This window comes from Musa acuminata, chromosome BXJ3-11 (assembly GCF_036884655.1).
Source record: "Musa acuminata AAA Group cultivar baxijiao chromosome BXJ3-11, Cavendish_Baxijiao_AAA, whole genome shotgun sequence".
Lineage (NCBI taxonomy): Eukaryota > Viridiplantae > Streptophyta > Magnoliopsida > Zingiberales > Musaceae > Musa > Musa acuminata.
In genome coordinates this window covers 29,417,261-29,433,786 of record NC_088359.1, presented here as the reverse complement: position 1 = coordinate 29,433,786, position 16,526 = coordinate 29,417,261, and the positions used below count along the sequence as shown (strand labels likewise).

At 35.7% G+C, this 16,526-nt stretch overlaps 2 protein-coding genes and 1 long non-coding RNA gene across 5 annotated transcripts; 1 reads left to right on the top strand and 2 right to left on the bottom strand.

The window, feature by feature from the left end:
• Positions 1-3,547: 3,547 nt before the first annotated feature.
• LOC103971883 (uncharacterized) lies at positions 3,548-7,364 on the top strand. The gene is made up of 6 exons (XM_009386031.3): positions 3,548-3,804; positions 5,103-5,361; positions 5,484-5,520; positions 5,790-5,895; positions 6,566-6,676; positions 6,881-7,364. Exons 1-6 carry the CDS (start codon positions 3,700-3,702, stop codon positions 7,001-7,003), a joined length of 741 nt encoding a protein of 246 aa, XP_009384306.2. The 5' UTR covers positions 3,548-3,699; the 3' UTR covers positions 7,004-7,364.
• On the bottom strand, positions 7,357-12,181 carry LOC135584301 (O-fucosyltransferase 13-like). Of its 3 annotated transcripts, none has more exons than XM_065174734.1 (6): positions 11,925-12,181; positions 11,759-11,850; positions 11,526-11,596; positions 11,322-11,410; positions 11,027-11,248; positions 7,357-8,228 (listed from the first exon to the last, which is right to left on the bottom strand). In XM_065174734.1, exons 1-6 carry the CDS (start codon positions 12,065-12,067, stop codon positions 7,496-7,498), a joined length of 1,350 nt encoding a protein of 449 aa, XP_065030806.1. In that variant the 5' UTR covers positions 12,068-12,181; the 3' UTR covers positions 7,357-7,495. The 3 variants fall into 3 exon arrangements, with proteins under 3 accessions (XP_065030806.1, XP_065030807.1, XP_065030808.1); XM_065174735.1 differs by having other exon boundaries at positions 11,526-11,632; positions 11,925-11,974; XM_065174736.1 differs by lacking the exon at positions 11,925-12,181 and having other exon boundaries at positions 11,526-11,632; positions 11,724-11,837.
• Positions 12,182-12,890: 709 nt separating this feature from the next.
• LOC103971881 (uncharacterized) lies at positions 12,891-15,586 on the bottom strand. The gene is made up of 3 exons (XR_010502063.1): positions 15,270-15,586; positions 13,773-13,854; positions 12,891-13,189 (listed from the first exon to the last, which is right to left on the bottom strand). It is a non-coding gene; the product is annotated as an uncharacterized LOC103971881 (long non-coding RNA).
• Positions 15,587-16,526: the final 940 nt, after the last annotated feature.

Genomic DNA, 16,526 nt, shown 5'->3' with positions numbered 1-16,526 from the left:
CCAATGATATGGTAACGAATTGAGGGGTTGCTGCAGATGTGAAGGCAATCAATCAAGTTATCAATTGGGTAGCAAATGATGTAAGCATGTATTGCACCTTTGTCTTTTGGAGAGAAGAGTGATCCTCTTTTTATCTTTGATATGAGGGGTGACTTTTGTATCATATGATTCTTTTAGATAGTCTGTTCTTGCATTGTCATTTTATGGAGTATGAAGTTGAATCAAAGTAGCATCATACTGTAAAATACACAAAAGATTTAAGTCCCCATCTGATTCTCTCTCCTGTTTATGATGGATGATCCTTCTGATTATGGACTGGAATAAAAGGAGGATCAATCATATGTTAAACATTTAAAAAGATTACTTCTTTTTGATTGATATTTATCGAAAGCAAAGAGAAGTGGAGGAAGGAAGAGTAGTTGAGTGGTTCGGGTATCGGATAATGTCTTTATAAAAAGCATAGGGAAAGAAATGAGGAGAAGAGAGAAAACGAAGACATTAGAGGAAGAAAAAGAAAAAAGAGAAAGAATGAGATGAAGCGACGAGGAAGAAGAACAATGAGGAAGTGTACCAATTGGTGGTGCATCATGAGCCACATACGATAGGCGATAATAGGCTATAACTAGAGGTAAAATATGCGAGGAAAGCTTGTCAATGTGAGCCCTATTCGAAAGTAGCATGTGCATCCATTTATGTCCAAATTGATAGTATTATTTTTTTTTTTTATCAAAATAGTGATACATGATCATAAGTATGAGTTATATATATATATATATATATATATATATATATATATATATATATATATATATATATATATATATATAAGAGCAATTAACATAAAAAAAGTAATAATAATAATAATAATAATAATAGATCTAAATTAGACCTTTAGATGGTCATCAGCTTCTCCTTCTTTCTCTGCCAGCAGTTTGCCCGCTGATCTGTGTGTTCTATGGTGGCGCAAATCATTTGGAGAATTCGTATACGATGCAATAAGTAGTTATTATCTGCTCTCTCCGTCTCTCTCTATATATAATAATAACTCTTTATATTCACTCTCGAATAATATTTTTAGAAAATTTCAAAAACTTCAAACAACAGCAACAGTAATGTAATAGATCAAAACTAGACTTTTGGTTGGATATCAGCTTCTCTCCCAGCAGTCTCCGTCGCCAGGGTTGGATATCCCACCGAACCTTCATGGTTGCTGCAGTCACTTCTTGGGAAGACTTTTTTCACCGCCGCCTGCAGTTGTGTCGTGTCGACTGCTGCATAATCTCCCCCACGTTTTCGGGTGGATTCGATGAAAAGTCAACCAAGTTTTCAGGAACCCTCCCCCTCCGCGTCGGCTGGAATCGTACGGGTCAGCGATGCACAGTGAGAGACCAAACGAGCCGACTCACACTATCGGGAGCCTACGGACCGATCGATCAGTGGTCATTACCGACCCACGTACGATCGAGTTATCACCGCATGTATAAATACCGATCTCTTGGTTTAAGGAAGAAACCGAACTCTTTACATCACAAAATCCACTCATTAACTTAAACATCGAAGGGATGAAGTTGAAAATCTTCTCCTGACATCAATATGTCATGCAAGGCCGTAGCGTAGATGAAGCCGATCAAACTCCACCTCGGGTCGACTATGAGGGTACATTGGAGTTCCGAGAATCAACCTCCTAATCCAATCTCGTTCCTTCACCCTTTTCGTCCTAAAAATCCAATAGTGGCTTTTGGATCGTTAGTTCAGTAAGACCTTGTTGATTTTGTTTGTTCAAGGAACAGGCAAATTGACTGCTACATTATTTGATAAGTTATTGTCATAGTAGTGATGGTGATCTCGATGAAGACCTTATCTTTTGCTTCTCCTTTGTCACTTTTCCTTTATTCATCCCTTTTTTCTTTTTCTTTTTCTTTCTCTTCTCCTTTCTTTTTTCTTGAATCAAGAAGATAGCAAAACATAATTGAAGTATATTGCTGTCTTTGTTGCCGTTCGATCATTTAATACTTATTTTGATAGGATAAAATAAATATAGGATCTTCAAGAAGTTTATTTGTAAATCTAAGAGCTTATCAAAGAATATTACATGTATAAGGGTTTTCATGTTGCACTCTGATAGAAACCAATGTTCTTATAACCCATTTGACTGTTATAATGATTCATGGATTGTTGGTAAACCATCTGGTTGTGCAGTTTTAATCAAATCATCTTCTCTTGTTTGATGTTTATTGGTAAATGTGGGAGTTTATCAAAGAACATTACATGTATCAAGGGTTTTCTCATGCTGTACTTTCATGGAAATCAACGTGTTATAACTCATTCTACTGCTATATTATCAATAAGATCCTATTCCTAATGAAGTATTTTTAATTCTTGATTATATTGATATATAGATATTAGGTGAAATATCAAATCTAGGTGAGAGTCAATTGTCAAATAGTTGAAGTTTTGAAATTCTTCTAATGGACTTGAATGATCTATTATTTTATTATGTATTTTGACATTTAAGCTTTCAAATTGATCTCTCTCTCTCTCTCTCTCTCTCTATATATATATATATATATATATATATATATATATATATATATATATATATATATATATATATATATATAACTTTTTTTGAAATGTGTTTTTATTTTTTATTTTTCTCTCCTATCTCCTGTAATATTGTAAATGTCCATCATCGTCATTTTTTGCATGTCACCTCTATGACACATTTTCTATATCATGAGATTTCTGTTTCCTCCGTGCTTCTTCTCCCTCTACTTCCTCCTGATTCAACTTATCCATTAGCTTTCCATTGAACTAGTAGTCATACCTTTATTATTACTATAGAAATATTCTTTTTTTTTTATGAAAGAGAAAGATATGCACAAAGAGTGAAAGCATCAGGACGATAGACAAAAGCCTCGTAATCACGGTAGCACAAAGATAATAGATAGTCAACGAGGATGAGAGCATTTATGTGATTATAAAAATAGAAGCACCATCTTAAAATAAAATAAAAATATGACACCTTTCGAAAAAAACTTAAAAATTATTTTTTCTTTCATAAAATCATCGAATAAAAAAATAAATAATCATAATTAATCGTGTCGTATTTGAGACTCAATCAAGAGAGTCGGAGTAGAATTCGCACACGTAAAATAAACAATGAACGAGGCACTCGTCAATACTACATTTGATAGGATTATATTTTTCAATACACGGATACATTTTTTTCATGACTGATTATTCTTATCATCACATCACAAATTGTTGAGTACGTAAGATTTGTTAGAAGATCCAAAACTTTGGACCACTCAACCACACATGCAATTGCTGAACTGTTTAAGATTTGTTTAGAGATACAGAACTTTGGACCAATCAACTACACATTACAAATGCTGAGATGTTTATACGTGTAGAACAATGTATTGTTGACTACAAACTTGGAATCTTCATGAGGAAGTCGTCGGTGTCAGTGACTTATTAATGAGATGGCGATCCAAATCTGCCACTGCCAAAGAGTCCTCCTTGCATCCCTCTCTCTCTCTCTCTCTCTCTCTCTCTCTCTCTCTCTCACTCATCTCTTCGCATCTCTTCGCTGTCCTCTTATATCTTGATGGGTGGTGGTGGGTGGGCAGTCTGGGAAGCGTGCCCAGCCACACAGGTTCCACCATCACTGTAGATAGAGTTTCGGAGGCAGCAATGGAGCTCGAAGACAACCAGCAGCTGCCGGGCAGTGATGATGTGGAGAAGAAGAAGGTTGCCTCGCTGAGGGCCTTGGTGGAGGGCCAAGTTCCAGCTGCCAAGGTGCCGCCCCCCACCCCCAATCTTTCTGCATCCCAATCTCAGCTTTTGCTTTGTGGTATTTTGAATCCACTCGATTGTCTTAGCTATATAAATCCGTTCATCTTTATCAGATTCTCCCCTGTGGAACATCATATCTTGTTGATCTTCTTGGAGATCGCCAAGCTTATGTTCTTGCTTGTTGTGTGCTCACTGGCTTTGTTGTTTCTTGGGATATTAGTTTTCTCATCTTGGAATTCTTCACATCTTTTAGTCCTATCAGTCTTCAGCTCCAATTGGGTGTTTGATTTGATCATATTTATCCTTCTTTTTTGCTGTATAAAATCCACTGGTTTATGTTATTATGGATGGTGATACATAAAGTTATGCCTATAGGATAAATATCATGATCAGCTAAATGCATATTTTTTTGTATTTGGATCCTTTCTTCCCCAGTAATTTCTTCCCTATATGCAGGTTTTTGCCTCACTATAAGCTTTTGAAATCCTTTTCCTGCAGGTTCTTCTATGGTGCCATTACCTTAGCCCCTGTTTTCCATAGGTCACTTAATATGAATCATAATTATGCTATCTCAATAACTTAGCCTTTTCAATTATGAAACTTCTTTTCCAAACTTTTATTTTTATTTTTTTTACTTTTATAACATACAGAATTTTGGGTTCCTGACCATATGCCTCCATAATTTTCAATATGGCATGTAAACCCTTTTAATTTTTTTTTACTTTCACCTTCAGGAGTCTAGATTTTTGTACCCATACCTATGAATCTACTCAATTACAATTAAATGTAATTTTGACCATATTTATTAGAAGACTCTGTCAGGGGTGCTTATGATTATGTTCAAATGCTCAAATTTTAACTGATGGTATACCGATCCTCTTGCACAAGTGACTCCTTTATTTTTCACTTGAAGGTACTTTAGAAATTTGGTCATATAAATTTACTACTGATCATGATTTGATTTTTATATCTGGTATGGGTAAAAATTCTGAAGTTGATACTTCATTATGTTGACACAACCACATGGTTCATCCTTCTGAATTATGGTACTTCACATGTCTTAAGTCTGTTCTAAACTGTAGAAACATAGTGAACATACAAGTTTTAAAGCTAATAATTGCTTGTATTTTCTGTTAGCATATGGTTTTGTTCTTGTGGAAATCAGATTTTCTTTTCTGAAGAGAGCGTGTATCTCTACAATCAATTTTCTCATAATTCCCGAAAATTTCTTTCCAAAAACCAGTCTACATCCTTGTGCTGTTTCTGATAAGAAGATTATTACTTTGTCATGCCAAATGCAGGAAGTAGATGATCTAATGCTAAGAAGGTTTCTGCGTGCACGTAATCTGGATGTCGAGAAAGCCTCGGCCCTATTCCTAAAATACCTCGAATGGAGATGTACAGCAGTACCAAATGGTTTCATCTCTGAGACTGAAATCAAGAATGAGCTTTCTCACAAGGAAGTATTCACACAGGGATTCGATAAGTTGGGGCGCCCCATAGTTGTTTATCATCCTGCTAAACATTTCTGCTCCAACCGAGAGATGGATGAGTTGAAGCGTAAGTTGTCAGTATACAACAAATAAAGTGCTAAAGAATGAAAGTGTATCTCCTTGAATTAGATTTTACTGCTTTATATAACAATACTCTCACTTACGTCGTGTTTTTCCTTGGAATTTCAGGTTTTGTTGTGTATATTCTTGATAAACTATGTGCCAGGTGATTCATCTATTGTTTTCTAATGTAGACGTAAAACCCCAAAGACAGTGTGTATATCTAGTTAATTAATGAATTGACTGGAATAATTTGTACTGATATCAGATGGATATGATGTTTTATTTCAAATGCATTGTCAGAAAATTTTGTAGAATCCTATTCGGGAAAAAAGAAAAAGAAGTTTGTGTTGTAGGAACAAGCACAGCATATATATGAACATAATCTCTTGATCTCCATACCTTATTTCCATCTGACCCTTACCATACTTGCAGAATGCCTACAGGTCAGGAGAAGTTCACATGTATTGCAGATCTTAATGGTTGGGGCTACTCAAACTGCGATATCCGGGGTTACCTTGCATCTCTAGACATCTTACAGGTTTATTTCATGAAGTCTTGCTTTATATGATTGCTTAGAATGAGTAGATTTTCCTGAAAACAGTACTCCTTATTTAGCAGTTTTGTTAAATGCAGGCGCATTTATAAGACTCGTTTAAACAGTCTAAAAATAATTTTCCTTGTCACGCGCACATCGTTTCAGTCTATGGCCAAGGAAATTACACTGTGATGTTATATTTGTGTTTGAACCGAAAAACACTATAAGCAACCACCAAAATTTCTCAACTGAATGGGAAGAGAGAAATCATTTTTATGTTGATGAGACAAACAGTAAATATAACTGGCTTAAAGCAATTAAATATTTAAAACACAGGAAAATATATTTAGAATAATATCATACAAGGGTTGTTATTTAACTGATCAAGGTTGCTATTATTTGGTGAAATAGATGTTGAATTCCTCTATAAATAATATTCATGTCAACAGCAATGCAACTTTTTGACAGCCCAATATGTAGAGTGATAGCAGAAGTGATTCACTAAAATGCCTATAGATTCCAGTTCTGTGGCTGTTGTACTCTATTGTTCTTTAGAGAAGACACTTCTTCATGATATGTGCATTGTGATCTTCCTAGAAAGGTGTCCTTGTTTCTATTTTGAAGCACAAGTTTGCAATTATATGTTACTGATTTCATCATTGCATAAGTGCAGAATCGCTACCCGGAAAGGCTAGGCAAAGCATATCTAATCCATGTACCGTATATTTTCATGAAGGTTTGGAAGATCTTATATCAATTTCTCGATAAGAATACCAAGGAAAAGGTAATTGCTCTCACCTTCTTACTCAAATTTTACTGGAACTCTTTGTTATGTCCCAAAGATTGCTCTTTTTGTGATCATTTATGTCATCGCTTAGGAAAACAATGTGTTCAGCCACAAACACAATACTGACAATTTAAGCAGCACATGCATATTTATTCTCATCTCTCATAACTGATCTATAGTTCTTGCCTTGTCCTTGTATAGTTTATCTTCATCGAGAATAAGGATCTGAAAGCTACACTACTAGAAGAAATTGATGAGAGTCAACTCCCCGAGATATATGGAGGAAAGTTGCCATTGGTTCCAGTTGAAGAATCCACAGTCTAATCCATTGTTTCCAGCATTGGAGATACCAAAGCTGTTGATAGAAATATATACGAGTGCAAACATAAGCTCATATGCTTTCATAGCTTATCATCAACGTAGAAAGCATTGCTGCTGCCTGACTTACCAAGCTGAGGATATCTTTGGCAATTTAAAGGACAACTGAGAACTGCTGATCACAAAGCTGTGTTGTTTGCTTCTGTTGACACAAATTTGCTTCTGAGCACAAAGCTTTGCGTTGTTTTCATTTTTCATGTGTTACTTGGCAAAATCAAATGCTTGAATGAAAACAAACAATCAGTATATTGGAATATTCACCAATTATTCATGGCAATACAATCAACCACACATCACAATTCATTAATCTTCATTGCCTTTGCTTTTTGAGAATAAGCCTTGTACAATGATAAGGTTCCTACTTTACAACCTTAGAGAGCATAATCCAAACATAGCGACGTTTGTACTATGTACGAGGAAGAAAAATTGAAGGACCATTCATAAAGTAAATTCACAGAAACAATCAGGCAAAGCAGTGCCTCTTCCCATCACAAAATCTTCTCTATGAGACTTCCATAAAGCATCAGCCAACTCCACCCCTTTCAGCCCAATTGCAGTAAAATTTGCAAAAGCCCTCCTGCTCAAAGCCAATGTTTTGTAATGCCGGTTCACTGCTCTCATTGCTGACACCATCTTGTCCATATTTCCAAAGTAAGTTGTAATATATGCGTCACTGTTGATCGAAACAAAATAATCCAGAGCAGCTTTTGTGTTGCCGTGCATACGAAAAATATCTTCACTATTTAGAAGAGAAGATTTAGTATAGACATTGGTGTAAACAGCTGTGAAATCTTCCATCTCCATGAGACCATCCCCGGCTGCCAAATAGATTGTTGTATCGGTGGGGATTTTAAGAGAATGGAGGACAAATGCTGTTTCCTTTGGTGTGAGTGGGCATTTCCCACGGTTCCTCCAAATGTGAGCAGCATCACCAGTCCATGGTTTTCTATCCCCACGTGAAGCTTCAATAGCATTTAAGGATGTGGAAGAGAGTCCTTGGTATTCACATTGACTATAGGCCACCATGTCAGGTTCGAATCTTAGGTGTAGTGAGAGGAAGGGTTTTGGTATCAATTTGAACAGCTCAGAGCCTTTAGCCTCCAAGGCCTTGTTCAGGCGCAGTGCATTGTAACACCCTTGACAAAGCGCAGCCTTAGCATATAGTGGATACCTGAAGCAAAAACAATATAAGTGAGAGAAACATATTATTACTGAGTGCATAACTTCCTTTTCAATGGGAATTATAATGAAAAAGGAGCAATTTCAATTTTCAAGATGCAGGACATCTTTCGGCTCAACAGGAAATTAATAGAACAAATTGTTGTACATCTGTAGTGTCTCAAGGATTACTATGCTAACCACTTTTTAAGCATTTGGCTGCTTCTAACAGACACCTCAAGTCAGATATGGGCAAAGACCAATTAAAAACATATTCCAAAAACAAAAGTTCCACTGCAAGTCACAGAATACTTTTTAAAACACATTAAATATTTGTTTACTACAGTGGATTCTATTATCTATAGGAGTAATGTCAGTTGTACTATAGGATCATATCTGCAATCAAATTAAGCAGGAAGCTGCAACTGTTGCCAATTCAGATTCAAAACAACTTTAGTTTTTCATGAAAATACCTACAACTTCTACTTTCATAGAGTTAAAAGAGTTATTGCTGCATATATACAGACCAGCGAATTTCACATGTAAAAATACAACCATTGATGTTCATATTTCCAAAATAAAATAAGCATTTAGATGGTAAGACATTTGCACACACACACATATATATTCAGTAACCTTGATCTGTGTGAGGGTGTATTAGTTTGAAACATATAAAGTGTTGTCCAGAATAAAACTGATAATTTGGAGGGTGGATCTGATCACTCAAGTCACCTACAAGGGGTCCTTAAGCAGTAACTCAAACATTCCAGACTGCCCATGTAAATCATAAATAGACAATAACCCTTCCAATGAGATCATGAAAGATCAACTATATAGCTTCACCAAAAACAAACCTTAGAATTTTATAATTCATGACCAAGCATAATATCATAATATTACACTTTACATTATGGGAAGGATATTAGTTGGTGTTTACCAATAAAATGTTTGTTCTGTCTTCAACAAGAAGATTTCAAAGCAATCAGAGATCATCAGGTGGAGAAGGGCTATTTTTGTATGGCACCCTTTGTAGGCACTAAGTGTTGACAGGTCCTTTGGCCCATTAGGCACACTAGGTATTGCTATTATTTTGGACACATAAATGGTAACAAGGTCATGGGGATTGGACTTAGTAGATTCTGATAAAAAAGGTGTTAACAAAAGTTGCATTAAGGATAATTCTATTTAAATGTAATTATCAACAGCTTTTGTGTAAACCACTTTATTGTATTGAATCATTACTACGTAACCAATTTCATATTTTTATTATGAATTAGAGCTCTATATACCTCTTTAAAGGCCCAAAAACCACCCAAAGGCATCCAAGGAAAGTATATGGGCCACCCCATCCCAACCCTGACTTGTATCATGTAATAGTATAGGGATGCTGACCATGTGAGAGACCATGGAACCAGCATCCTGGTCTACAATCCTTGGTCAAATGTTAAGATGATGATACTGGAAGTGATACTCTTATCTTAAGCATGTTGCATGAAAAGCTTCCTACAGTGATTATTTTCCTTTCCAACCTAAGTTCAGTTTTGTTCTTTTTACCTTGACATTATGCTTGTTTGTCACAATCAATCTATAGTGACTACATCTTACTTTCCAAACCAAAGGTCAAAATATGCTTCTTGATTCTCCATTTATCTTTCTCTTTTAAACTATGACATGGTTCTACTTTCATGTAATTAGTACAATCTCTTTTGTATGAATCAAGAAAGTCCTTTCAAACCACAAACTGAATCTGTGGTCCAATCCAACATGAATGCTTAACACCAACAATATCTAGAACAGATAGGACCAACTTTATTTTTGTTGAATTATCTTCTAGTAAGTCTTTACTTCTCATCCCTTTCATATGCTGTCATAGATACAATTGTTTACAGCAAATAATAAGAATAGCAATCAGATGAGTGCCCAGATCTGATCTCATTCTGCCTCTAAAAACTTAAGCATCCTGAGGTTACAAACACCCATGGTTTCAAATACCTATACGACACCATATTATGAGGGCTTGTATGCAAGAAAAGATATGGTGGGAAAAATTAATCAATTATCCGAATTACGAAGTTTTCTCACAATTCCTGGAGTCACCATAGTTATTTTGACACTTAAGATATTAGTTTCTCAACTTAGTTAGAGTTCACTATGCGGGAGTTATATAGAGATGAGTGGAGTCTCTAAATTCCTTTGTAATGTTTAACGTGTTTGTCTGACATTAATTCCAAAGCTGGAACAAGAGGCAAGACTATATACATGGAAAAGGCTACAATTAGTATTGGCATGCTATGTAAAAGGCCTATATCTATTACTAAGCCAAAGGGTGTCATGTGTATGTACAAATCCCTTCAAAAAAAGGGCAAAATCTGACACAGTTTTACATCTGAAATTTTGTTAATGATGGACTTTGGCAAAGGAACAACAGATCAACTTAACTATTTAGATGCTAGAATCAATATATTCTCCAAATATTGTTGAACAGATGGGAAGCAACAATTTTGATAGAAATGAATGCAAAGGGGTACCCCAAAATTTTTTGTATATGCTCATACCCAAGTTGATTAAAAGAAAAAGAACACATTTTTTTCCCAAACTTCACAAGAAACCTATAATATTTCCAAAAAAAGATTAGCCAGACCAACATACCTGCTGTCATGAACTTCAATAAGAATCAATTTACGTAAATAAAGCATCATAACAAAAAGAAGCTTTTAAATATTGAATACACGCTACCAAAACAACCTTTTGCCTTAAACGACTGCAGAAGCAGATATTCAAAGAATCTTAAGAGATCATGGTAGAAAGTACCTATCTCTCCTTTGGCTAATAGCTGGTGTCAATGATATATAGCGATGTTCTAGTAGAGCAGGAAGCACTGCTTCAACATAATCAAATTGACCTTTGCGTTTGCTGCAGTCCACCCTATAAGGCTCTCTTGAAGCAATTTCCTCTGGCAACTCTTTCACAAGTTCCACGAAACCTTTTGTTTGCTGAATAAAGTAGTCTACATCAAACACATCTGCGAAGCCACTGATCAAAATCAAAACTTCCCGTCAGTACTAATTCACCGAGCATCGTTTTCTCTTTCAGCACTCAGCCATACCTCGATTCATTCCAGTAAGCAGCCACCTCAAATTTGGGCAAGACCAGAGTCGCATTTAGGATCCGAGCTATCCCGATGCCATCACAGAACTACAGTTGGCCAAAAAAGGAACGACTTTTCACTCATAAAGAATGCACGATTCATGCCTCGTATCATTAAAGACGAGCAAAGAAAATACAGTAAAGCAGAATCGGATCAACCCACATCTCGTCGCATTTGGTTAAGGCCACCATAGCAATCCACCCGGATGTAGCCGTTGGTCTTCGTGGGCAGAGCTGCAGCATTTCAACAAAAAACCAAATGGGAACCAGCTGCAATAAAAAATCCAGTTCAAGGTGGATTCAGGCGAAAATATAACAGACCGCAGATCCCATCAACATCAATTCTAACCCTAACCCCAACCTAATGATGGATCAAGATCGGGAAGTGAGCCAGACCAGGTAAAGAAGAATTCTTCCACCAATTGCACGCCTTCCACTCCACGACCCGTCGCGCGCTCCAGATGTCGGGTTCCTCCAGCGAGAAAGACCTGTTGGGAAGCGAGATAAGACATGACGGAACACGAAATACATACATATAGAGAGAGAGAAATGTGATCCGCACCCGAAGAAAGAGATGAAAGGATTAGGGGTGGAGGGAGAGAAGAGAACGGCGGCGAGGAGTAGGAGTGGGAGGAGGAGGAAGGTGGGGAGGAGGCGGCGGAGCAGGGGACGCCGCATTCGGTGGTGCCACGAGCCCAACGACATGGAGGCGGCCACACCCGCAGACTGGAACTCGAGATCTGCTGCCCTCTCTCAAATCCTCTATTCTCCTTCGCCTTCTCTCCATCAATCCTACTCGGTAGTAAAAAATAAGAACGCCAGTTTCTTATTTGCTAAAGAATGGGATCATCATATTATATTAAAAATTAACATATGATATAGAATTTTTCTTTTTTTTTCCTAATAAATAAAATTTATATGCACTTCGATCAAAATTGAAATGATCTAATTAGTTAATTAAATGTATCGCAAGACTCCATTTTTCATTTTTTTCCAACTCATACAATAATTTCTCTTATTAACTTTGTTAAGTCAAAATTTAATATTTTTTTGACTATTTGATGTCTCATTTTGTTTATGTCTCAGTTCAATCTTTATCGAAAACATGTTCATTCAATTTCAAGATTATGTAGAAAGCATTCTTAGTAAATATCAATCAAATCTTTATAAGAATACTTAAGTGAATAAGAGGTAATTGACAGTGCTTATTTATGAAAGGATGATTACACGTGTATCCCAGACTCAATTATGTCATTTGTTGAATCTAAGATACGATAACATCCAATCAATTCGACCTCACGTCGAGATATCGACCACGTACCATACACACGACATGTCAATCATATGACATTAAGGTATCGACCACGTTTTTATCTCTATATCAATTTTCGATCATAATTGAATATACCCACAACTTATTCACATATGTCGGTGCTGAATTTTGATGAGGCTGAGAATATATATATATATATATATATATATATATATATATATATATATATATATATATATTCAGAGTATGAATCTGTAAACCAAATGGATCGTTCATTTGAGTAGTTCGATTAAAATGGATTTCAAGTTTGATTCCAAATTTTTTGTCCATGAACACACACAATCTCCAAATTAAATGACAAAGTATATGGTCTCTAGAAATCTGAAACCATCAACCACAGCTGAAACAATTCATCCTAAGGAATCCCAACGATCTCGGTGATTTCTTCTTGTAACTTCTTCGTTCTTCGTCTACTTTTCTCTTCTTGCTTTCCACAACCCCTCTCATTGTGATCTCCTTCTTCCGCAAGTCCACCATGTAATCCAGCAAGCCTGCTAAAATAAACCAGTGACAATAATTGTCAATTTCATATAGAAAACCTTCCTAAATTTATAATTAATTCTCTATCTTAATCCGACCTAATTTGTTCAAATCTTTTTAATATATCAATACAAAATGGAATGCATATATATATATATATATAATTTAGTTAAACTCTCTCAGCTGCATAATATTTGATTACTAATTGAAACTTCAGTTGAAATTAATATCCTTTACAGTCCTTTCACATGTTATATTGATTAGGCAAAGACTAATCACAGATAAAAGTAGTTAACCTGAGTCTTCTATATGGATATTAAGGAGATGAGTATACACAAAGGAGCTTAATAAAACACACACACACACACACACACATCAACTTATGGTTAAATTAATATCAAGAAAAATAAGCCATTTTGCGTTGTTTTAAGTTCATTTTAGTGGATACTGCAATGCCAATGAAACCTTCATTTTATTTTTTATTGAAATAAAATTAAGAAATAGGGTTGCAATTACCAGTATGATCAAGCAACTAACACAAGAATGCCTCTTTATACAGGTAGTGTTGGTTCACTGAATTCACAGGTTAATTCTTACTATTCATTTTGGAGACCACCTTTGAGACCCTTTGCCTGCAGTGGCTGCAACCCATATTGGCACTCATCACAATCACCTGCACCTAACAAATGACAATATTTGCAGCAAAATCACATAATTAGCTTAATTGCACTGCACATTGGGCAGTTGGATATCAAAGTATAAACCAATTGTAATTGTCACACTCAAAATGAAACACAAAAGAACAATCACATATGAATATTTTCTTTACCTGTAGTCCATTAGGTGTGTTTAATTAAAGGTACAAACAAGCAAATTAAATTCTTTTAATTTGGCTAGACAAACAATTAATTATCTTTATCAATAAAGAAAACTTATTTTAACCCACCATTTAGGTGGATCATTTTATCATGTGCAAATTTGTAAGATCATACCTCTTGACTTGAACCAAATACATGTGAATCTCTTTCATTAAGATTTCTTTTTCTCTATTATTGCAAGATATTTATGACATTTGGATGAATCTGGTATTATGGTCCCATAGTATCTGATTCAGATCAGTGTTGTAAAAGCTTGTCACATCTGAAATGGCCTCCAAACAGCCGTAGTGATCCAAAATGTTGGCAAATTTGCTAATAAAGTTAAGCCACCAATAATGAGTGCAAAAAACAATCTTAAACACTACCAATCTCAATCTTGCAGCACAAAGCATGAGGTGCAATAATGCAAACTATATTTTCTTGCTCCATTGCTGCTTGTGTGATGCATGCATTATCTTCTCTTTTGATATATATATATTTTTTGGAGCATCTCTGCAAAGATACTATAAAAAGTTGGTTGGATTTTCGCAATCAATCCCCCTTTATTCTCAATCACTCACCTGCCCTGTCCTAATGATGGAAGTTAAACTCAGTTCCTCATATGAATCTTTGAAAGGTTAATTATATCATTTGACTGATGCAAGTTGCAGATCTTTCTTACAGAATTTTCAATACCATGCAAAAAGTACAATCTCCATAGACATAATAATCCAATGCTCCAAGAAATATATGAGTTAACATGAAATAAAAAATCAAGTAACCTGTGCAGTTGGTCTTATTAATATATGCCAAATCTAAACACCAAGAAACCAAAGTTCAAAAGTTGTGGAAAGCTTTTAATCATCAAAGCCCAGTCAGAGATTCACCACTAGTTGCAAAATATCTCCAAATTGAGCACTACATCTTTCTTACACTCTTTTTCAGAAAAAGCAGAGTCATGAAGAAAGCCATTTGGCCCAAAATCTTCACAGCAGACAAAAGAGATGACAATTTGACACCACTGCATGTCTAAAAACCAAAGAAACCAATCTCTAAATTTGTAACACATAAACTCAGGTTCAAACATCAGAAACTTATACAATCCACAAACCTTGAGTAGCTTCTTATCATTCAGAAAAGGCTAAAATGATATGGAACAGTAGGAAAACAAAGAGTTGAGGAGGTCTCAACTAGAAAAGAAGCATGTGAGTGTGTTTGAGGAGGCTAGCTGATGTACCTGGGGAAGACTTAGATTTTCTGCAGACATCAAGGAGCGTGTGGTTGCTGCTTCCATAGACTTCCTCCTGTTGCTCTCATCTCCACAGCTTCTGCAGCTTCCCTCATCTGGTGCTCCTCTTCATTGGACTTCTTCTTGCTTCTTGCCTGCAGCCAGATCTTAGTTGCAGAAACTTGAAACAAGCAGTCCAGGTTGGATGCTTTTATGTATAAGCGGTGCAGAAACGGGCAAAGCTGCCTTGGAGCTTTCCTTGCCTCACACAGAATAAGACTTTGGGAAGTCTTGCAAGGCTCCTGAGCTGCATCAGTTGACCCTGCATTGTTTGCTTGCTTGTGCACTTAGCTCTGTTATAGCATGTTTGACCCAATCTTGCGGTAAATGTTATCCTACTTACAGTTGGATTCCACTCATTTTTGACATATGATTCTCCTCTCATACATTCTAAATCATTATTAGGACCTTTGGATTTCTAGGAGAATTATTCCATATTGTTATGATCGATTATAATATGTCATTTCGATGATTTCAGTGCTACACCACAGTCAATGCTCTAACTTGCGCTTCTCACCAACAATCTGTGTGGTTTATTAGATGTGATGGGTGCTTCCCACCTAGCCTAGAATTGAGCTACTGGAATCTCCTTTTTCCAGCTGCTGCTGCTACTAGCAGATCTAAATTAACCATTTCTTTTTTGGTGAAAAGTATACTTTAAAATCCATGTCATAAAATGTCCTTCACCTCGTCAAAGACAAAATTTTTGTTGAACTCCTTCTCTTATATTAAATTCAATCATGTGTATGCCAATTAATCTGACAAATTTTGCTAAGATAAACTATACTAGTTTTATTTGGAGGCAAGATTGGCTTTCAGATTTTGCATCTTTTTTGTATGCTGATCTCCAGGGCACAGTATTCTTTTTTTTTTGAAGTAATACATTGGTTTTTGTTTGGAAAAAAAAGGCACTTACTCAATGATGTCCTTCCTAATATTCTTCCAATAATTTCTACTGTATTCATCAATTTTTTGATCTTATAGATGATTAACAAAATGGGTATGAGAAGCATTAGTTTTACTTCAGTTGTCAAAAACAAGTGTGATAAAATAATTAACTCATCTGATCACATTTAAGTGCATTCCTGTCAAGAAGAAAATAGAATTAATTATTGAAAAGAAAATTAAAGTTTGAAGTGCTTTCCCACCAACCAACTCTGAATTAAACTGCCACTGACCAAACCATAGCCTCCTCATTCCACTTAA